Raw genomic sequence first — 23585 nt, forward strand, 5'->3', positions numbered from 1 at the left:
TCTAATGAAACCCAGATGTCAGCTGATACCTGAAGCCATTCTTAGCTTCCACTTAGTTGTGCTCACCCTACAGAATCAATGACTGATCATGATGATCCTTTCCTGTACAAAAATGTATCATGACTTCCAAAGGGGAAGATTGAGAATAAAGCCTAATTTAAAAATTGAAGTATTCTATTGTGACCTTTTTTTGGCCTCCAAATTGGAAACATTTTGAAAATATAACTATTAAAAGTTCCATAAAATTTTTTCTTTTACTTTGCATATAAAACAAATTAATTGTTATAAGTTAATTTATTTATTTCATTCAAGATCATAATGTAGACATGTTACACATACTTCTTAAATTAGAAAATTTTGAAGTGGTGTTGTCAATATTTTCTAGTCTACATGTATATCATAAGATATATTCTGGCACCAGAGATAAATGACTTACGATGCTTTACACAATAAATATATACATGAATTACAACTCAACAGTTATTTAACAAACTACTTATCTCTATCCAAATAGTTTAATAAAAACTCTAATTTTCAAGATACTCCATAAAATATACTATTTAAAATTGTCTTTTTTCTAAAAAGTATTTCACAGCATTTACAAAGTCACCATTCATCCTAATAAATCCAGCGAATTCATGTACTTGACTCCTGATAGGCTGAAATGATTGTGGCTGCAAAAATTGCAATAACTCTTTTTCTAACAAATTGATATCACCTTGTATTTTTCTGATAATTGTATGTCTTCTTAATCCCCTTTGTGTTACATCCAGGTAAACTGGAAGCATGTGATTTTTTGTTCTTTGTATAAAATATGGTCTATCTAGTAAGTTTTCAGCTTGTGGCTTCCATCCTGAGGGATACTTATCTTTCTGAATGGGTTCTGGAATCATTGTTGGTGGTAGCGCTCGTTCCACATACTTCCATTCCTCTGGGTCTTTCGATATTTCATATTTGGTGTTTACTTCGCCCACGTCTTCTAGATAAGGTGATGATTGGTAGCTGCCAAGTCTAATTTGGTATATCAACTAAAAAAGAAAAAGGTTATAATTGCATATTTTAGAGTTAATGTACGTACGTTATTGGCAACATAAAGTAATCTCTTATTAACTAGTCCTGTTAAACTATACCTAAGAGACATTTTAAATTAAAAATGTGTACATCTAGATACACATAACCTAAATGTAAAACATAAAATTCTTCTTTTTTGGGTTTTTTTAGTATTAACACCAATTAATTAATAGCACATTAGCACACTTTAGCGATATCGCTAAAGAATTGTATGCACAGTATTTATCCTTTAATATCGCATTAAACTGTGTTAGGTTGTTTATTATTCTATTTAATAATCTAAATTAATCGTATTATACTGAACTGAGTTTATTAATCTAATTTATTAACTTTATTTATTATAAAAATGTTCTAACACTTAGTTTCACAAACCATTCTTTGTGCTTAGTTTATTAAAGTATTTATACAATATTACACTAATTTATTTTACACTATAATTATATAATTTATTTACATGTATTACAATTTATATTCCCGACAATACGCACGTTACATTTCAAAACTCGACTCGATATTATTAATCATTCTTTTTTATACTATGATCAGACTAACTCACACAATGAAAATTCCGCTATATATATAAAACAGCCATTAGTCTGGAATCCCCTCGAGTAAATGTATAGTATTAATTTAAAAACTGCCTCGTTACTCGTTACTATTAAAAAAATACAATAAGTATGCGGTACAGTAGACCAGCGCAAAGCTTCATACATATAAAGTTTAATGGCTTCTTATCTGCATTTTTAAAATTTAAATATTATTTTTAAAATTGACTCGAACTAAAATTGAATTATTATATTAACTAAATAAGACGTTTAAAAATATTAATTGTATTTATATAAAATTATTTTAAAACGAGGAGTGTCATACAAATTTAAACAGATGATTCAATATTGTTTAAACTTTTAAATTTTGACAATCGTTATAAATCGAATCTTTTTTGACAGATATTCTTTTAATTTTTGACTTTAGAAACGAATTCCTTTATTAGAATATTCACAGCAAATATGCTATGACAATATTCTGTCATTCTGTGATTCAGTGTTCAGTACCCCTACCCCCTTCTCCTGTTGTCAGATAAGTTAAAAAGCGTGGTAGAAAATGTAAATAAACATGCAAGTTCATATTATTTATTCCTGGTAAGTTACATAAACATTAAAGTATTGAGAACATATTGATTAATAATACTTTATTTTATTCATACTACATTTAATACAACTTAATATATACAAATTATTTTCTGTATTTCATATACTCTCTGATAGTTATAGTGATTTTAGTAATATCACAGTATAGATATATATTTAGTAATATATATTTAGTAATATAGTTGTTGTCTATACTGTGGTAATATAGTGTTTGATAGTAGGTTAAGTAGTTGCAAATGAAATGTTTTTAAACATCATGTACAGTACCTTAGATCTAAAAAAATGAAATAAAAATTTTGATTGTTAGTAGAAATGTATAATGTAAATGACTTAAAACAAAGATGATTATTATTTAATGGAAAGTTAAATATTCTAGTTTCAACTCAATTACTATAAATGATCATGTTAATCAAAGATAATGTAGTTGACCTACATTTACTAAAATTTATCAGAACGAATAATAAAAAATATAATGAATGGTCATATTGGATTTAGATGTAAAAAGATGGATTTTTCAATAGTTGTTTAATTTTCATATATCTGTTTATATGAACATAAGGATTTTTTATTTAAGTCTATAGGGTGAACAGGTTGGATTAAGTAAATAAAAGATTCAACTAAAAACAATATTTAGGTTGAGTTTCGGCACAGTTTAATGCTTTAATTGAGTGAGTAGCTGCAATTGACAACTCAAAAATCCTAGGAAATAGATTTAAATTTTATAACTACGAAATTGGTGATACTCCATATGAAAAAATGTTAATTATAGTCAAATTCATTTAGAAAAAACACAAGAGTATAAAAATATCTCAATTTCAACAAACAATTAAAATCTCATTTAGCACTCAACACTCATATCATGTAAGCTACAGGTAGGGTGGTTAAGTTGAAGTCAATTTATTATGAATTTCCAGTTGAATATATTGTCTCGAATTGTTAACATCTTATATTGTTGATTTTGTTAAACTCTGTCGCTGCTGTTTTATAATGTAGATATTCTAATTTGTATTCTAAATAAGTACTATATTGCTAAAAGGAAAAAAAATCAATGGTAGTGCTTTAAAATCTATAACATCTGAATGACAACAAGTATGCAGTGCTTTAGGAATTTATATATATATATATATATATATATATATATATATATATATATATATATATATATATATATATATATATATATATACAAACAACACAGTTTATTAGGGCTGCAGTCAGTAGGTTTGGCCGGGATGTTATAGAAACACTCTTTTGACTTTTGGTCGAGCTTTTGGAATTCTTTTATTCCTTCTTCAAGACACTGTAATTAGAAGAAAGTGTAAATATTTACAACATATCTCAAATTGTCATTACAACTTACTAGTCGTTGAGATTATTTTTCTAAAGCTATGACACTCAACATTAAAAGCACACATATAAAATATAACATTTAAAATAATGGACAATATACATTTTAAAATTTAGTTGGAAAGTTAAAATTTTGTTAGTGACATCTTTTCATGGTGTGTTTTGACTGATCCATAGAGAACAGAAAAAAAAACAAAAATAGTGTGATTAAAAAAAACTAAGGAAGATATTTGGACCAACCCAATGCAGCGATAGTTCGTGGAGAATTAAAATGAACCACAAGCTGGATGAACTAATGCAGAGCGCAGATATTGTCAGATTTGTAAAATCACAAAGACTAAACTGGCTTGGTCACCTAGAAAGAATGCCAGATAATTGAGCTGTAAAAGTAGTCCAGAGATGGAAGCCCCAAGGAAACAGAACAAGAGGAAGGCCCCGTAAAAGATGGATAGACGACGTAGAGAGGGATCTTAAAACCATGAACATCAGGCAGTGGCGAAGGAAAGTATCCGACAGGGCAGAATGGAAGAACATTGTTAAGCAGGCCAAGACTCACAAAGGGTTGTAGCGCCATTAGAAGAAGAAGAAGTGTGATTAAAAAGTAATTAGGAGTTCTTGCTATTATATTAATATAATAGCAAAAACTCCTAATTACTTTTTAATCACACTATTTTTGTTTTTTTTTCTGTTCTCTATGGATCAGTCAAAACACACCATGAAAAGATGTCACTAACAAAATTTTAACTTTCCAACTAAATTTTAAAATGTATATTGTCCATTATTTTAAATGTTATATTTTATATGTGTGTTTTTAATGTTGAGTGTCATAGCTTTAGAAAAATAATCTCAACGACTAGTAAGTTGTAATGACAATTTGAGATATGTTGTAAATATTTACACTTTCTTCTAATTACAGTGTCTTGAAGAAGGAATAAAAGAATTCCGAAAGCTCGACCAAAAGTCAAAAGAGTGTTTCTATAACATCCCGGCCAAACCTACTGACTGCAGCCCTAATAAACTGTGTTGTTTGTTTATATCGACAGTCAATAATATCCAGTATTTCTTATATATATATATATATATATATATATATATATATATATATATATATATATAGAAAAGAAATTTAATCTTTGCAGATAAGTTAAATAGTAAACTCTTAAATATTGGGGAAATCTGCAAGAAAGACTCTAATGAGTATCAATTGTTTCGCCGAACGTTTTGGCCAAAGAGAATTAATTTGGCTTCTTCAGGGCTGAAAGAGAATAAATTATAATTAGCTACCATATATTATCTATTAAAACATTATTGATCTTACCGTATCTTAGAATTGTAGAGTTGGAATATTAAAAAACTTTGCTAGTAACATAGTGGTGTTCTTTGTTACTACGTGCAAAAAAAAGTTTTTTTTTAAGGTTTGAAATGTATGGTAGCTTTGAACTTAACACGCAAAGGTATACCCAAGGTTAATCGAAAAACCCAATGTAATTACATTTAAAAGGAGGTAATTCTTTGAATTGTCGGCAATAACTAAATTTTTGATTTTTAGAAAGTTTAAAAGTGAGGTTCTGTTTTAGCCAGAACGCAAGCGCTGACAAATTCAGTAGTTCTTATGAATCTTTATGTCGTTAAGGTTCATTGGTAAAAAAACGAATGAAATTAAATCCCAGTAAGTATAGGGAAATATTATTTTGATTTTCTTTATTTAATTATATTCTATTGTTCATGCATTATTATATCTTATTGAGATGTATCTAAGAAAAGCAAGGGAAAGTTATCTTTTTTAGTTAATGAAAATTAATTATAAAGGTAGGTTAGTTGTTAATGGATATATCAGTCAAGTTAGTTATCTGTGATGTTGTATTGTTCTTGGTATCTGATTTAAGTAAGAAGTGGTATATATCGCTTAGATTCTTAATGTCACTCTTAACATTAATGGAGAAATCGTTAAGGAAAATATAAGACATTTCGATGAACTCTCTTTTAGATTTATTGTTCTCACGGTGGAGAATTGTAGTGTTCGTATAGTCCATGAGATGACCAGTGGAATGGACATGTTTGGCTAATGCACAACGGTCAGGGTGAAGTCGAGAATCACTTTTGTGTAGTGTAATACGTGATTTCAATAATTGAGATGTTTGACTGATTTAGGAATTGTTGCAAGAGAGACATGGAATGTTGTAGACAATGTTACTAAGCCTATCTATGGGAGTCTTATCTTTTATCTTAGAATAAAGATTATTAATTGTTAGGGCTGATCTACAAGCCACATTAAGTTTAATGTTGTTATTATTACCAAAGCTATTTTCAACACTTTTCAGAATCCTTGTTAACCCCGGAGTGATATCTCTGAAATATGGTAATGAAAAATATTTGTTGATAGGAGTATCCGAGACTGGGTTCCCATTTAAGACATCAGGATCAGCATTGTTAGTCGCGAAGGAAGGTGAAATATCTTCGTTATGGATTGTATTAAACAAAATCTTATTCACTAATGGTGTTCTCCAGTCTCTCCATCGTCTGATCTTTCATTTCGACTCCACTTCCCTTTATTGGCGTTTTCTACTTATCTTAAAGACCTCCTTCTTACCCCCTTCCTCTCCTGTTCGCATTCTCTTCTCTTCATCCGTCAGTTCGTCGGATAACATTTTTACTTTTGCTCCACTCTCTCCAGGTATTTAGTCGTTTCTCGAAAATAACGTAGCGTTTCTTCCGCTTCAACCGCTCTGAGAAAAAACTTATCCACCTTATCACTTAATTAGCTTACTTATTGTGTATAATTATTGTTTTTAAATTGATTCAAAAAAACTCTATTTCACTAATCACCGTCTAACGCCGATTTTCCCAACACAGAGCCCCGTACACGACCTTTACGTTCGACGATTGGCCATGGAATGGCTTCACGAATTAGCGAATTAAAATAAAAGGTCTGCAATAGATCTGTAATAGGAAATAAGAATAGTGAATTCCAGGCAAAAACTTATAACCATATCGATGGCCTAGAGTGAAACCCTCTTATCTCAATTTTTGCATAAAAAAATTATTATGTTATTCCAATGAATACCTCGTAAGTTATTAGTGAAATAAAGATGGCTGCTCTATCTTAAGAGCGGTGACATCTAGTGACGTGAATGTAAACCACGTAATCATTTTGTAAAATTTAAATAAAACGAAAACCTTGTATGTAACGACGTGGTAATTGTTTTGTGTAAATCTTTGAACATCGGTTTATATAATGTAAGTTTTTTGTTTATCTAATAAAAAACTAGTAAATGCATGACACTTGTTTCATAATTTTATATTATTTAGTCTCTTGATAAAATAGTTTTGGTATAAAAAATGTTTTTTTGTTAAACTCTCTGAAAACAACGTATGAACCTCTTCTTACATAGTAAATGTTACATCCCACGAATGTTTGGTGTTTGACATACGAGTATTTCATGCATCGTATTCGACGATGTTCCGTATTATAATATAACGTTACATTATTTAATTCCAGGTCATCTAGAGGAAAATCTATAGTGCAGCTACCTTTAGCACAAAATGAATCGCCAGAAGATGTACATAGTGAAAGAGACAATATGATACCCTGATACATGATGGTACCAATGACTAATACGAAGGTAAAACGAGCAAAACGAAGACGAGCAAGTGAAGACAACTGGACTTCGGAGAAACAAAGATTAAAAAGAAATAAGGGAGAAGAATATTTTGGTAGACGAAAAACAGAACAAGGAAAAATTATTTTTGATGTACCTAGGGCTTCAAGACAACTGAAACCTCGATGTAACCACACAATTTCTGCATTCTTTAAGTGCAGTTCTTTTAGTGATAAATTAAGGCAGAATATTTTTACTAGGAAAATGAGTCGTCCGGAAAAAAAGTGTTTTATAAAAGCACTAGTTTTGAAGAAGGAGGTTAAACAAAGGCGAACAGATAATCCAAATTCTCGTAGACGCAGTTCTTTTCAGTACCATTTAAAAAATGTAGGCACCACCTTTCACGTTTGTAAAAAAATGTTTTTACATACATTAGAGTTGGAGAATGGACCGTACATGCTTGGGTCGGTATTAAAGATAAAATTAGCACAACAAGAAATCCTGTCATCAAAACTAACGAGAACACCAATAGACAAAAGGTTTATGATTTTCTTGATAGTTTACCAAAACTGGAAGCACATTACTGTAGAAAAGATACCGCCAAATTATATTTAGAACCTATGTGGCAATCAAAATATAAATTGTATACAGAATACTTAAACTTCCTTGGTGTAAATAATGAACAACAGCATTCAGTATCTAAATTTGTATTCTGGCAAATTTTTGATGAAAAATAAATTTATCTTTATTCCGACCTAAAAAAGACCAGTGCGATATCTGCTGTGGCTATACTACTACACAACAAAAAATATTACTGAGATTTTTTGTAATAGGCACATTGGGCGTAAAGATGAGGCGAGAAAGGAGAAAGACAAGGAAAATCAAGATCCATCTGTAGTGGTGTTTACGATTGACCTACAAGCCGCACTACTTTGTCCTTTTTTAAAAGCGTCGGCACTGTATTACAAAACAAAACTTCTGGTACACAACCTAACTATTTATAATCTAGGAAATCATGACGGTTTTTGCTTTTTGTGGGACGAGACACACGGAGGCCTTAGTGCTGACGAATTTTGCAGTATTTTGTATGATTTCATTATCCATAATATTGACAGAACTGTAGTAAAAGAGGTAATTTTCTTCAGCGATGGTTGCACATACCAAAACCGCAATGCAATTTTATCTAATGGATTACTTCTGGCGTCAGTAAAAACAGGATTAATTATTACTCAAAAGTTTTTAGAAAAGGGTCACACTCAAATGGAGTGTGACTCGATGCACTCCACGATTGAACGACATCTAAGAAATAGGGAGATCTATTCACCAGCAGGATACGTAGAAGTGTGCAAGACAGCTCGTACGCATCCTAGACTATACCAAGTAAGGCACTTGGAATACGACTTTTTCTTAAAATTTAAAGATGTCCCTTATGATAACTCAATACGTCCTGGTAACCGTGTTGGAGATCCTGTTGTAGTGGATTTGTGTGCAATACAATACCATCCTGAAGGTACGATGCAATTGAAGAAAAAATTCTCAGATCCTTACGAGAATTTACCCAGGCGCATTAAAAAACCGGTTCTTACCTGTATTATAGCACTCTATCACAATTTAATCGAAACAATTAGCTTGAAATGAATAATGCGCTTAAGAAAGTTAAGTTTAGGAGAGCGTCGAAAATTAACACGTAAACACTCGTTCACTGTCAAATTCGAATGACAGGAGGCCAACTCCTGCGCTTGGGTCGCTGGTGGTGGGGATGTTATATTGTAGCTGGAACTGTTGACTCATCGGAACGGTTGATAGCTTACCGTTATTTCGACTTTTTAAAAATGACTTTTGGCCGCCTAAATATCTAAAATCTATGTATGTGCGAGGGTTTCACTCTACGCCATCGATATATCAAATACGTGCAAATAAGGAACATGTGACTTTAGATACAATTTCATTTAAATTAAAAGAGGGAGAATTTCTTAACATTAGCAAAACAAGTGGATGCCAAGTTCTATATAACGTAGGTTTCAAATTTAAAAAAGATAACAGAAAATAGCGAAAAAAAAATCTTTTGTACATAAGAGAATAGATCACATACCATAAGCCAAATAAAAAAATATCCGTAAGAGGCGCTTACGTCGATATTAATTTGGTATTAAATCATAACCTCATATTCAGATATACGTTTCAATACATGTTTGCAGATTTTCAGCCATAGTTTCACAGTGTTTATACGTCAAATTAGTGAGTTATTTAATATTTAGTTTGAACATTTTTTAATAATGGATATTTCAACATTTAAAAAAAAGCGTGTTTTTATTTTCTGTCTTATAGTTAACCAATGAAATAACGCAAATTAAATTTTGTTAAAGTCATATTTTCCAAGTTTTTAAACAAATTAAAGTTGATAATTAGTAACAAATCACAAATATTAGAATAAGTAAAACTAAGAAAAAAATAAATGCTGTCCCACCAGGAATTCAATTGATCAATATAGGCACAAAATAATTTTCACAAAGTGTTAGGTACTTATTCTATTTTTAAAATTACAAATCATAAAACAGTTATAAATTATTTCATTCATATATGGGAATAATTTGAAAAAAAAATCTATCTTTGGGTATTTTATGTTTTTTTGCCAATCCTATAATATTTTCAACAATGATTCTACGATTGGCAATGGCCCTTGTTTTTATTTTTTCTTCTTCTGTTAACTGAGCCCCTTTTTTAAATGCAGGTATATTTAAATAATATTCTTTTTTCCTCTAAAAGATCTGATATATCAAAACGCCTGTCCGCTAGAATAAATTCTCCTTCTTCAATACGTCCTAAAATTCCGAATTCTACTGTAATTTTCTGCAATCTGAAATACTGCCTCCATAAACATCAGATACATATACATTCACCTTTTTCAGATCATGTTATTAGTATTTTAAAAGTATTGGTTCCATAATATGAATATGTAGAATAAATGTTGCCTGTTGTATAATAGGGTCGTTGCTTCGATCTATTATAATTTCGGTACGTTCCAGAATAATTTTGTACTGGTCTTCTGAAGTTGTTGCAATGTTCCAAAAGTTAATTTTTTTTAAGCAAGCGTAAAGATGCTTGGTCCACTTAAATATTTTTTGGGACAAATCGACTGTCTATTGCAAAAAAATGCTTTAATGTAGAATAAAACAAATTAAGTATATATTTATTTCATTTATTACCAGTTCATTTTCCACTGAAAGAGCACTATGAATTTTAATGTTTGATTTTCCAAACTCTTCAAGACAAAAAGAAAAAAAACCAGTAAAATGTTTCTTCTGACAAAAAGTCATAAGAAATGAATTGACTTATATTCCATGTTATCACGGTCTGAGTTGTAATACATGTTTTTGAACTCTCTGATTTATTTTCATTAGCAGGTGTCTCGGTTGAAACACACTTTTGTGTATCATTCTTAACTGTTTGTAATAATTCTGTTAATGTTTGCTCTTTTTTTTTGCTCGGTGGCAATACTACTACACAAAGTCTGTTTCTATATCTGTCACTTCTTCTATAGTCCTTCACTGGAGTCTCCAACTTTCTTTTTGGTAAATTTACTGAAGGTGCTGCATCTTTTTTAAAGATCTTATATTGTCCTAGAAAAACAAGATAATGACAATGCAAGAAATTAGGATAAGTATTTTTTAACGTACCCAAACTTGTAACGGTATAACTTTCATTTGAAAAGTGCCTGGAATAGATTTTTGTGTGCTTGCTGATACTTTTTTCAGACCTGATAGCGATCAACCATCGTTCTTTTAAAGCTTTATTCAAGGGGAATTTATGAAACGCTTTAGAAAACGTAAGTTTTATTGGAAACTGAATTACATTGTAGTACATTACAATTGTAAGGCATATTGTAAAGTTTTAGTAAAAGTGTCCAAATAATTAAAATTTCATAAATAACTTATTGAAACTTAAATCACTCAAAAAATTGCATACCAACTATGTGATTACTAGTAAATAAGTGGCAGAATAAAATAAGGTTATGTTTTAATGCCAAACCCTGACGCCAGCGCCACCTACATGCATGTGATCTATTGAGTTTCTCAGTAAATATATCATATTTAAAGAAGAAGGGAGAACAAGAATCTTTGATAACTTTAGACGAAAGAAAGATATTTTCTTTCTTTCGTCAGAGAATATGGCAATTTGTAAAAACAAAATATGCTCCGAAAAAATATAAATATTAAATTGGCCTCTATACCATTATTATAAAAATATATTTACTTATTTAGAAAATATAATTTAAGTTAGATAATAGTTATAACTATTTCCTGTTTCCAAACTAAAAAAAAAAAATCGCAGGAATCGCAAGAATCGCAGAAGGTCTTTTTTCAACGAACGATGTGATTATGGACGAATTATATATTTCGTGGAGCTCGAGCAAAAATATGTTTCGGAAGTGATAAAAAAGTTGAAAAAATGTCTTATTAAGTTTACTGAACGAAAAGGAGACTGATCATTATTATCTTTGCCCTTATCCCTATGCAGGGTCGACTTCCCTAATTACATTTCTTCATTGCATAGATTTCTTCATGGATAAAACGTAGACTATGTAGAAAAATAAATATGAAAATAAGTAAAACATGCTTTTTCTTGTTGACTGGAAAAATGTCAAACTACCTTCACATATTCCGATATTTATGACCCTGTTAAATCTTCAACGCTTTTTTCTTAAAAATGTTGTTACAAATTTTTATCTAAACTTTATTAGGAAGATAAAATTTCTTATCGCTAATCAATAATAGTAGGTTATATTTATAAAAATGCACCCAACGAGTTAAACAGTTATTGTTAAAGTGAAGATAAAAGTTGTGTTGAAAAAAGGTGAATATAATAGAAAATTTACAGAAAACTGTAAGTCACTAGTAAAATAATTTAATTATTCTCTTTGTCCCTCTCTTTCACTTTCAAGATATATATATATATATATATATATATATATATATATATATATATATATATATATATATATATATATATTGTTATGATTGTTTATTTTGATTTTGATTTTAATTTATTGAGCCAATAAAAAAAATTATAATTTAATTGTTATCAAATGTAAAATAAGACACTCCTTATATTACCTGTGTTCGATGGATTCAAAGATTTTCTAGTTGTCCTTTATCGAGATAAAGAAGAAGGATAATAATAAAAGAAAATAGTATATTACAAAAATTAAGTATTCTTTATTTTATATAAAAAAGGAATAAAACAATTTTCAACTTCTGCCGTTATCTTATCTATCAGCATACAAGAAAATAAATGAAATTTTTATAATAATAAGATTTTACATCTACATAAATTTATAATAAGTGAAAACCAATTTTACTTAAACTTTCCTTTACTTGAAACAAAAAACAACAAAACTGTAACTTTTGATTAGTCAAACAAAACTCAATTCTTTAAATTTGAATGATAATGACCATGATGTCAACACAGATCCTTCACAGATACCAATTTAAATTGTACAAAACACTTACAGCTTTTTTTTTCTTATTGAATTGTATGTTGGCACATACCCAGAAAAGTCCAGTCTCCTCAACGATGTGATCTCTCCTCTTTGGCACCTCGGCTCCTTCCTAACGTCTCTGCAAACCTCCTGCAGACTACACAAAAACACCTGATTCACTTCTCCAAAAAAACTCAGCTACTTATTTATGACACAAGGACCTCCTTTTGTCAACTTGATGCCGTAAAACTACTTTCACATATACTTCACAAAATGCCCACGGTAGATACAAGGACCTCTTTTAATCTGCTTGTTATCTCCTTCTGCAAAACTATTCACTTCTTTACACAATGCCGGTATCCAAACTCACGAACCACACATTATCTTCTAACAAACGACTGTTTCCTTCGATGGCCAAATTACAACTGCCTCTCCCCGTCTCCTAATCAGGCTAACCCCATTACCATTCAAAAACAACTATCCAATCAAAAGCTCAAATCTTGTTTACTACTGTTAATGTTTGTTCTAAAAATTCTGTATCATTTGGGAAAACCACATTACTGTTTCAGAGAAAGAATAAATAAAAATTGATTTTTCTATCCTCAGTCTGTTAATACACAATCTATACCTGTTTCCAAAGATTAGAATATGGTCATTTAATACACAAACAATGACAAGATTAACTTACAGGTAAAATGTCTTCTAATTCTACACAAAGGGGTTTTTTGATAATTTTGTTGCCAAACGAATTTCTTTAAATTACTATATACAATTTGTTTATAATGATATCTTAAAATTTTATTCCAATGGATCTTTTTATTTATTTTTCTTTGGTTGGGAAAGAAGAAGTATGACAATATATATATATATATATATATATATATATATATATATATATATATATATATATATATATATATATATATATATATAGACAATATATATATATATATATATATATATATATATATATATATATATAACATAAATAAGAAAAAAGAAGTACTTGTTGACTCGTTTGGAAAAAATATAACTGTTTGGATGGGTTAGAGTCAATGAAAAGGGGCTATTAGATAAATATTTTTTACTACTCGAACTTTCAATTGTGCTTACAATATTACACAAGAGCTAAAATAAAAATACAAATCATATGATAAATTGGAACGAATAATTATTGGAAAAAAGTAGTAACTCACCAAATAAAATTAATTTTGTTAACAAAATTTGCTGCAAAACATACTAAAAAAAAATATTATTATAAAAATTCTTTGATACTGATAAATGTTTCTCTTTCTTTTTTGATTTCTTTTAAAAAATTATTCTTATTTTACATAATATGTACTAGACTATGGTCGCTACCTACATCGGCTGAGTTGTATGGATCTTTGCCCACGGGTGTTATTGAATATATATTTTTGGTGATTTTTGTGGTCAAAAAATGTGTTGTTTATTCAAAGTTCGTTATTCGTGCAGAAGTTCTTCATTTTCGTTTTTAACATTTTCGTTATATTTTTGCTTAATTCCAGGTATTACCTGATTGCCTATTCGAGCGTTAAAATCTCCCAATATTATCATCCTCCCTCTGACTTGATCTACTACTTGTAATTCGTCATAAAATGTTTCCCTTATTGTTTGAGGTTTGTTATTTTCTGGATCGTATACTCCGATGATGTTCAGATCTTCCTTCTCATTCTCATCTTTGCTGTTACAATCCTTTCTTATACAGTCCTCTCTCTCTATAACGATATGCAAGGGACCGGGAATTTTCATCGTTATAAGGAGAGATCGTTATACAGAGAGAGAGACAAAATTCGGTACTGTAATATTAATAATACTAAACTAAATACCCTATTTTAATTAAAAAAAAAATATCAAAACGAATATAAATGCAGAATTAAAACATGTGTACTGTACAATAAAAAAAATAATATGCTACTACAAAACATATTTAGCCCACATTACCAAAAAAATCTGTCACCTTGGTCTGTCTTCTTTTCCCTTTCCACAGAACTGACTTGACCTTGTCCTGAAGATGCATCGAATCTTCCACAGTACTCATATCGTCTTCCTGGTGGATGAAGAATCGATGCAGTACTTTTGCCGCATCCAATGCCTGCTGAGGGGTCGGAGCTGGTACTGGCTCTGCTGGTACTTCCGAGTCACTCTTTTCTTCTTATTCTACACGAACTGCTTGCAGAATGTCCTCGTCAGAAAGTCCAGATGTTGTAGCTACATTTTCATCAACTTCTTCAAAATGTGTTAGCTCTTTCGGTCCGTAGGTGATAAGTAAGTTCATACTGTCTGGCCCAAACATCTAATGGCAGGTCACCTTCATCATCAGTCAATCCTTGAGCCATACTGCATGTTTGAAGGAATGTTTTGTTGTATTGCTCATCACTTCGTCCCAGGATTTACTAATCATTAGGATGGCGTCAAGAATGTTTAGTTAAAGATCTCCATTATTCTCAACCAATTCCATCAAAAGTCTTCTCCTGTAATGGCTTTTCAAACTCTTGATGACACTTTGGTCCATGGGCTGAAGGACACTCGTTGTGTTTGCTGGCAGAAAACAGAGTTCGATGTTTTGAAGGTCGCGCAATACACGATGTGCAGGACAATTGTCTACAAGCAAAAGAATTTTTTCTCTTTAAGCTCGATATCCCACTTTCTTATCGCTTCTTCAAAAATTTCCGAGGTCATCCACGCACTCTTGTTTGCTTTATAGGTCACCGGTAGATTTTTTATGTTTTTAAAGCAACGCGGGTTTTTCGACTTCCCTATCACTAACACTTTTCGTTTCACCGAACCTGTCATGTTAGCGGCCACTAAAACTGTAATGCGTTCCTTAGAGAGCTTTCCACCAACGCACTTTTCCAATTTAAATTTTAAAGTTCTGTTTGGTGTCATTTTAAAAAACAATCCAGTCTCATCCGCATTGAAAATGTCGTCTGACGCATATCGTGCCTTCAATCCAGGCCACACGTTTTCTAGGCAATCATCCGTTACGTTTTTGTTAACATCGCTAGCCTCTCCGCTGATTTGCCCGTAGTTGATCTTGTGCCGCAGCTTCCACTTGCTCAGCCAACCGTCAGATGTCTTGAAATTCTCAATTCCAAGTTCAGTTGCAAAAAACTCAGCTTTTGTCCTGACCACAGGCCCAGAAAGTGGAATATGGTTCATACGCTGCTGCTGGAACCACTGAGGCATAGCGCGGTCTAAATCTTCGTGCTGAGGTTTCCGCAACTTCTTCCTGCTACCGCCCTCCATCTCCGCTTTAAGCCAATTTTTTCTGTCCATCCTTCCATATCCGGTTGCTTTTCACCTTTCTCTATTGCTCGAGTTATCGATAACTTTTTCTCCACCGAGAGCACTTTACGCTTTTTCGAAAACATGTTGACTGTTGACACACTAAGACACAACTTAAACTGGAAATGAAAAGTCGTCAATAGATGACAACATCTGTGTGATAACAGTTAGGTACGCCGCCCGAAAAATAAACGTGAGTCACTTAATCCTCTGATAAGAAAGAGTAGAATGGGTGGCCGCATTCCTTAACCGCAAAACAAAACAACCGCTGGACAATGACCTTGCCACTCGTGACCCAGGTAGTCTGAACTTTAAACACAATAACACATTTGTCATCAACTATTGGACGCTAAAAAGTTATCGCTATAAAGAGAGAACGATATCGGTATAGAGAAAGAATTAATACATTGTTCTTATGACGAACCAACCAACGTTTACTATTTTCATCGTTATAGAGGAATTATCGTTATATAGGGAATCGTTATAGAGGGAGACTACTGTATATAGATAATATAGAAACTTACTGAAATTTCATTAGGAAAGCCGACCACACGTAGAGATAAAGACAAAGAGAGTGATAGCCATTGCATCGTGCAGCAGGTCGGACAAGATAATCTGCTTAATTTTCTTGTTGATAAAGTTCAACACATTGCTTCAACAAAATATGTTTATTAATAACTTAACTACATGCTGGATATACAGTGGTTAGGGTAGGACGTCGTCGATACACACACTACAAATATAAGTATTGACCTTGGTTTTCATGCATATTCCGATTTTATATCTAATATGTAGGTCATTGTTATACAAAGTATTTCTGTGTATTCATTAGATTTGATAGTCTAATTAACAAGAGTCGTGCGTGTTTAAATAACTAAAATAAACATTTTTATATAACAAAGGACTTGTTTAAAAACTATCCCTGTTCCCGATACATGGAAGGCATGTGCATTCTTTACATTCTCTTCCTCAAAAGGAACATTTTTTATCAATTAACCTTGATATTTTTGTGCATTCAAGAGCTTTGTTCAGTATATTTTGAGCATACAAATTCAGAGTTAAAAGCTGTGGCCACAAAATACGACCTCCTTTTTTATATTCAACGAGCTAACATTTGTATAAGAAACGCAGAACTGCTAAAAGTAAAAAAGTCAATTAAAACATATCTGTACGTAAAATAAAATGACTATGATAAATGTGACATATTGCATGAGATTTTTTATCTGTGATAGATTGTTTTGTTGATATTTAAAGCTAGCAATTGTATTAAATGCCTAATTTTTATTAATCTATTATTGTTTTGCAATATTTGTGTGAAAATTGCAATTGTGGTAATTAAATCAAGCAGGCAAGTAATGTAAACACTGGTTTACAAATTGCTCAATGTTTTCGATAAGTAAGAAGATTTATGGATCGCTATTGTTTAAATATTTCACAAATGGATTACTGAATTTTTATTTCAAATAAAGTAGTTAAACCAGTAGTTTTAAATAATCACAGTAAACAGTTTGTCTACCTGTTATTTCCGAATCGTATCTTTAACTAAAATTAGAAACATTGACTTAAGGCAATGTTAGCTTAAGCGCAAAAACAGATCTGCTAAATATAAACAAGACAAAGTGAGTGTCGGCGCCAATTTGGCAGAAGGAAAGGCCGTAGAAGATATTAAACAAAAAGTAGTAAATATTAAACAATTTCAAATGTTTTCTGTTATGTTTTAAGGTCCAAGCGTCCACACCATGAAAAAGAGGGGAAAACACATTCGTATTTTGCTACACTCCGACAAATTAAAATTTAATTGATTTTAAATGTGTTTTTAAAAAACCAAAGAAATAATTTATTGTGATTGTGTTTGTAAACATGCAAGTAAGTGATAACAATAAATTTGGTGTTTATTATTAATCCAATAATTATAATTCATATCTAAAACTAGCACAAAGTTAATTATGCCTAATACATCGTTTTGCGCTAATTGTTCAAAGCCAACTTCTACCTCCGATAGAAAGCTGCAGTGTGATGGCTGTAAGAAACCAATACACATTGCTTGTACGGATCTGTCGGTCGATGATCGAGTTACGAGGCAAAAAGTACGTGGGATATGTATACTTTGCAATGCATGTAGTTCAAACATTGGGAATATTACTGAAATCAAGAGTTTACTAGTCTAGTTTAAAGCGGACATTAAGAAGAAAATTGAAAACTTTGATATTAAATTATCTGAATTCAGCAATAAATTAAATCAACTTGATTCTATTACAACAACAGAATTTACCGACAGCATTGTCAATGAAGCAGCTGACCGCATATCTCGTTCCAAAAATTTTTTGGTTAGAGGCGTCCCTGAACCTACAGAGACGCACAAAATAAAAAAGATCATGATAAGAATAAAATAAATTTAGCCCTAATTGAATGTCAGGAAAATCCTGTTACATTTTATAGAGTCGGTAAACCAAATCAAAATAAACGTTATCCACGCATGATAAAAGTGATAATGAGTTCTGAGTACCACACTCGAAAAATTCTTCGAAACAAAAATAAACTTTTGAATAACAAATCTACTGAAACTTATTCTGTTATTGATGACAAGACACCTATGCAGCAACTTCGTTTAAAGGAACTTCGTACTGAGCTTGAAACTCGTAAAAATAATGGAGAAAATGACCTTACGATTAAATATCTGAATGGATGTCCAAAGATAATCAAATTTCGTTCATAATTCTTCTGCACCAAAATTTACGGATTGGCTTCTTATGTATACGAATCTAAACTCACTTATGTCCAAATTTAATGAATTTATAAGTACTGTTCAACTTTTAAAACCTCACATTATTCTCCTAACAGAAACGTGGCTTAATTCTTCTATTCCCGATGCTATTGTAAACATTGATAATTTTACTATATTTCGTAGAGATAGAGGTACTCGTCGTGGGGGAGGAGTATGCATCTATTTAGCAAATGAAATTACCAATACTTTTTCCATCAGTAATAAAACAATAGACGTACTCGGTATAGAAATTATCCACTTACTTATTACTAATAACTATTTCATATTTAATATAGTTTGCATATACCGACCTCCGGATACAGTACTTACTCAGAACAATATGCTTATTAACAAACTTGAGGAATTATCATCCCTTGAAAATCTTATTGTTGTTGGAGATTTCAATTTTCCAGACATAAGCTGGCCCATTATTTCCAAAACTGATACTATCAATTCCCCAAATTTGTTTAAAAACTTTGTCATTAACTCAAATTTATTACAACTGATAACTGAACCTACAAGGTTTAGAGCCAACAATAATCCTTCAATTTTAGACTTATTTTTCACAAATGACCATCAACTAATTTCTACACTTGAAGTGTCCTCTCCTGTGGGTCTTTCTGACTACTCGCTTATTACTGCTCACATTCAATTTAGTTTAACACCGCCTTGCAAAAATAATTTCGTAACGTATGCCACTACTGATTTCTTTAATGTAAATTTAGTTTTGTCCCAGTTAAACTGGCAATCTATTTTTCTTAATCACTCTGATCCATCGTCAATGTGGGACTCTTTTCTTCATACTGCTATTACAACAATTTCTGATCATACAACCGAACGGCAGCTATACAGAAATCGACTAAAACCTTGGATTAACCTCTCAGATACCCATTTAATTCGACATAAGCGAAAGCTTTGGCGAAGATATAAACTTACTGGTTCCCTTGATGATTTTCTCGCCCACCGTAATTTTTCTAACCGAGTCAAACAATCTTTGCTTAAGTTAAGAACAGAATTTGAAGAATCTATCATTGCAAGTGGTAATAGTAAAAAAGTTTATCGGTACATTCGTACATCTTTATCTTCTAATGTCTCCATATCGTTACTTTAAAAAGCTGACGGGTCTTTATGTTCTTCGAATAACGAATCTTCGGAATGTTTATCGTTATTCTTTTCTCCGGTTTTTACAAATGAACCTAACGATACCATTCCTCAAATAATGTGCCCACGTCTGTCTAAAACTCTTGACAATATATCTTTCACACCGTATGAAATTAAACATATTTTAATGAAACTACGAAAGAATTCATCACCTGGATTAGACGGACTCACCTGTTTTTCCCTCAAACAATGTGCAGAATCTGTAGCCATCCCTATATCTCTTATAATGAATGCTTCTTTTAATCAAGGTTCTCTCCCCTCGTCCTGGAAATTGGCTTCGGTTACTCCTATATTCAAGAAAGGAAATAAACTTGATTGCAATAATTATCGTCCAATCAGCCTGGTTCCTATTGTCGGCAAGGTCATGGAATCGATTATTTCGGAAGCTATGTCTGAGTTTCTTCTTCAAGAAAATGTCATCCCTCACCAACAGCATGGCTTTATCAAAGGTCGTTCAACGATCACTTCAGGGTTCGTGTTGGGGAAGACCACTCACCAGATAAGCCAGTCAAGAGTGGAGTCCCACAAGGATCAGTACTTGGACCGCTACTATTTTGTGTCTACACTAGTGATCTTCCGCTCATCGTATCCAATAAGGTTTGCATTTACGCTGATGACACGAAATTATATGTGAATCCAACTATTAACCAACATGTTCTTCAACAAGATTTTGACGCAATATTCAAATGGTCCTCAGAATGGTTACTTCCGCTTAACATTGAAAAATGCGTTGTTTTACATATCGGCAAAAATAACCCATCACTGCCGTACTTTATTAATGGACATCCCTTAAACTCGGTAACCTCTCACAATGATCTCGGAGTGATAATTAATAGTGACTTAAATTGGTCTGATCACATAGTGTCGGTGTGTAAACGTGCAAACTCGAAACTGTTTTTGATCAGTAAATGTTTTACACGTATATCTCTAACTTCTGTTAGTAAACTTTACTCAATATAGGTAAGACCTATTCTTGAGTTTGCCGGACCAGTGTGGAATCCAGATCTCATTCGCGATAAGATCCTACTTGAAAATGTTCAGCGTAAAGCCACAAGACTGGCATACGGCCGTGTAAGATCTAACTATGAAGATAGATTATCCATGGCTCATCTTACGACATTCGAGCAGCGACGTCTTCGAGGTGATCTAATTATGTCCTTCCGTATTTTAAAACATAGTTTTGGGAACCTAAACACCATATTCATTTTGAATCAAGACGAAAGATTAAGAGGCCATCGATACAAATTAAAGAGGGAACAAACTACTGCAAGGTCCCGGGTGAACTTACAAATAGAATCTTTAATATCTGGAACAATTTGGATCAAAACACCATATCGGCAACTAGTGATAACATCTTTAAAAATAAACTTAATAGCGCTTTATTTTATTTATAGGATTGTGTTTTTTTTCTCGGGCAGCATTATTTATTTATTTATTTATTGTATCACAATTCACTTTTTGTATGATATACTTAATTGTTTATGTTTACTTAACTTTATATAATAATAATTATTATCCCATGATGAAGGCAATTCTTTTGCTGTCTCCCATATGAGATTTATTAGTTTTTGAATTTCTCTTATTATCTTATTTCCTTCGTAGTTTATAAGTTCGGTGTTTATTTCATTATCTCTCGAACTTTTGCCGTTTTTAAATTTTGTAATTTCTCGTATTAAATCTTTTCGTGGGGTAAAATTTCTTTTTTTTTGTAATTTTCTTTCTTTTTTCGTCGTAATGTCTTCTCCTTTTAGTATTTCCTCAAAATGTTCTTTCCATCTCGTCAACATCACAAATAAGATGAAAAGCCTTCATCTTTTATGAAAAGTATTTTATTCATGTTGTTGCAAGACATTTTTACTGTCCTTTTCTAAAATTCTCTTGACTTCTATTTTTAATATTTTGTCGTCCAGGAACTTACGCCTTCTTGTTCTATATATTTGTTTTACAGTTCATATTTCTAATTTGTATCTCATTATGTCATCTTCCTTTCCTGTTTGTAGCAACTTTTGCTTGGCTACTCTTCTATATATGCAATCGCTTATATGCAATCGTTATCAATTTTTATATTTTTACTATTTCTTTTTGATAACGGATGCTGTTTTTCTGAGTGCCTCCATTGTCATATTTCGTCGATGTTTCCTTTTCCAAATTTGTTTTTCCAAATCGTAAGTGAATTTTTGCCTCTTTTTGTTTTGTTGTAACTCTTGGATGTATAAACTTTGCAGGTTCTGTAATGTTTTTTTTTTGGGGCTAGCCAGGTGAATTTTTAAGTGTTTTTGTGCTATATCTTTGTACTTACCACTGATTAACTTTTTATAGATGCCAGGTTAATAAGTATTTGTCTGTTATCGTTGCGATTTTTATGTTTCTGAAAATTACTTATTATTGATCTATATATTTCCTCACTACCCATCGTTGCATTCGTGTCACCGATTGTCAACTGTCCTTGCCATTTATCCATCATTCAAGAAATTTATTTTGCATCAATTTGTCGAGTATTTCCTGTGTTTGCAATTTTAAAGAAGGGCTTAGGACGAGGAGCGTCAATTCATATACCTTCTCGTTGGCTTGTTAACCCCTATATTCTGAAACCCAGGCTAGTGACAATTAAAGAGATCCAGACTTCTAAAAAAAAGCCTTTTATCGGTTTCGGAGATTCGTTTGTGACCTGTTCAGTTTCTAGAAAGATCTGTTCTATACATTTATGGCGTTTACGGACAATAGTCTTTTTGAAGTATCTTTCTATTATCGATTTCGGACATTCGTTTGTTACCTGGTCAGTTTCTAGAAAGATCTGTTCTATACATTTATGGAGTTTACGGACAATAGTCTTTTTGAAGTATCTTCATGTTAATTTTTCCACTTTGCCGACTTTTTCAATATACGATCTCTGAGTAAACAGTGTTCAGTGAGAACACCTGCGAATGCTCTGAGTTCACTTTTCTGAAGCTATAATACTATGTTTGTATAGAGAGTAGAAGGTGGTAATAACCTTTTTGACTTGGAATATTTTTCCAGTAGGCCATAAGTTTCTTTTTCTATTTCCCGGTATTTTACACTACTAGGCTTTTTGATACACCGCGGAATGGTTCTGGTCTGATAATAAGACTACTAGCTCTTTCGTTAGGAAGATTCTAAGCAATGTAGTTACCAGCAATGTTTGATCTAACATTAACTTAAAAGCTGCACACGTCATTCCTATGCGTTTTAGGGGAATTAATACATCCATTAGATTTTCTTTTCTTATTCGTGTCATATTGGATGAATTCTCAACTCTACTTTCAATTGTTCTGAAGGATTTTAATTTTTTCACTTCTTTTATACTCACAAACGATATTGTTTCTGTATGATATACTGCATAACATGTTTTAGAACGCTCTTTTTATTTCAATTAACCGCGTCAACTACTCAGGTTATTAGCGGGATAATCAGTTTTGTGTAGTATTTGGTTTGAGTAAATGCCTTGCTACTAAACTCTATCCAACGAGAAGAGATAGTGCGCCAAAACAACAAGGCGTTGCCAAATTTGCCAGGTCCGGATTTAACGTTTGCTAATACATACTTTTTTAAACATATTTTTTTGGTAAATCGGAAATCCAAAATTAATAATATGTTGTACTTATCTGGATTAATCTTGTTGGTTTTATGCAAAAGAAATTTTTCCATTTTAAAAATAAATAGCAATTTGTAACACGGTCCTATTTACAATG

The 23585-nt window shown here is 31.7% G+C and overlaps 2 protein-coding genes across 5 annotated transcripts in view; one reads left to right on the forward strand and one right to left on the reverse strand.

The window, feature by feature from the left end:
• Positions 1 to 279: 279 nt before the first annotated feature.
• On the reverse strand, positions 280 to 1224 carry mRpL49 (mitochondrial ribosomal protein L49). Its single transcript, XM_072520255.1, has 2 exons — positions 1079 to 1224; positions 280 to 1028 (listed from the first exon to the last, which is right to left on the reverse strand). The coding sequence occupies exons 1-2, from the start codon at positions 1139 to 1141 to the stop codon at positions 561 to 563; spliced, it is 531 nt and encodes a 176-aa protein (XP_072376356.1). The 5' UTR covers positions 1142 to 1224; the 3' UTR covers positions 280 to 560.
• Positions 1225 to 2073: 849 nt separating this feature from the next.
• Positions 2074 to 23585, forward strand: part of LOC140432393 (monocarboxylate transporter 3-like) — a 46791-nt gene continuing 25279 nt past the window's right edge. The window contains exon 1 of one of the 4 annotated variants that reach the window (XM_072520257.1): positions 2074 to 2210. The gene's annotated coding sequence lies outside the window, so the exon portion shown is untranslated. Of the gene's footprint in view, positions 2211 to 11943; positions 12050 to 17676; positions 17817 to 23585 lie in introns of those variants that run through there. The other 3 variants (XM_072520256.1, XM_072520259.1, XM_072520258.1) reach the window with 3 other exon arrangements.

This window comes from Diabrotica undecimpunctata, chromosome 1 (assembly GCF_040954645.1).
Source record: "Diabrotica undecimpunctata isolate CICGRU chromosome 1, icDiaUnde3, whole genome shotgun sequence".
Lineage (NCBI taxonomy): Eukaryota > Metazoa > Arthropoda > Insecta > Coleoptera > Chrysomelidae > Diabrotica > Diabrotica undecimpunctata.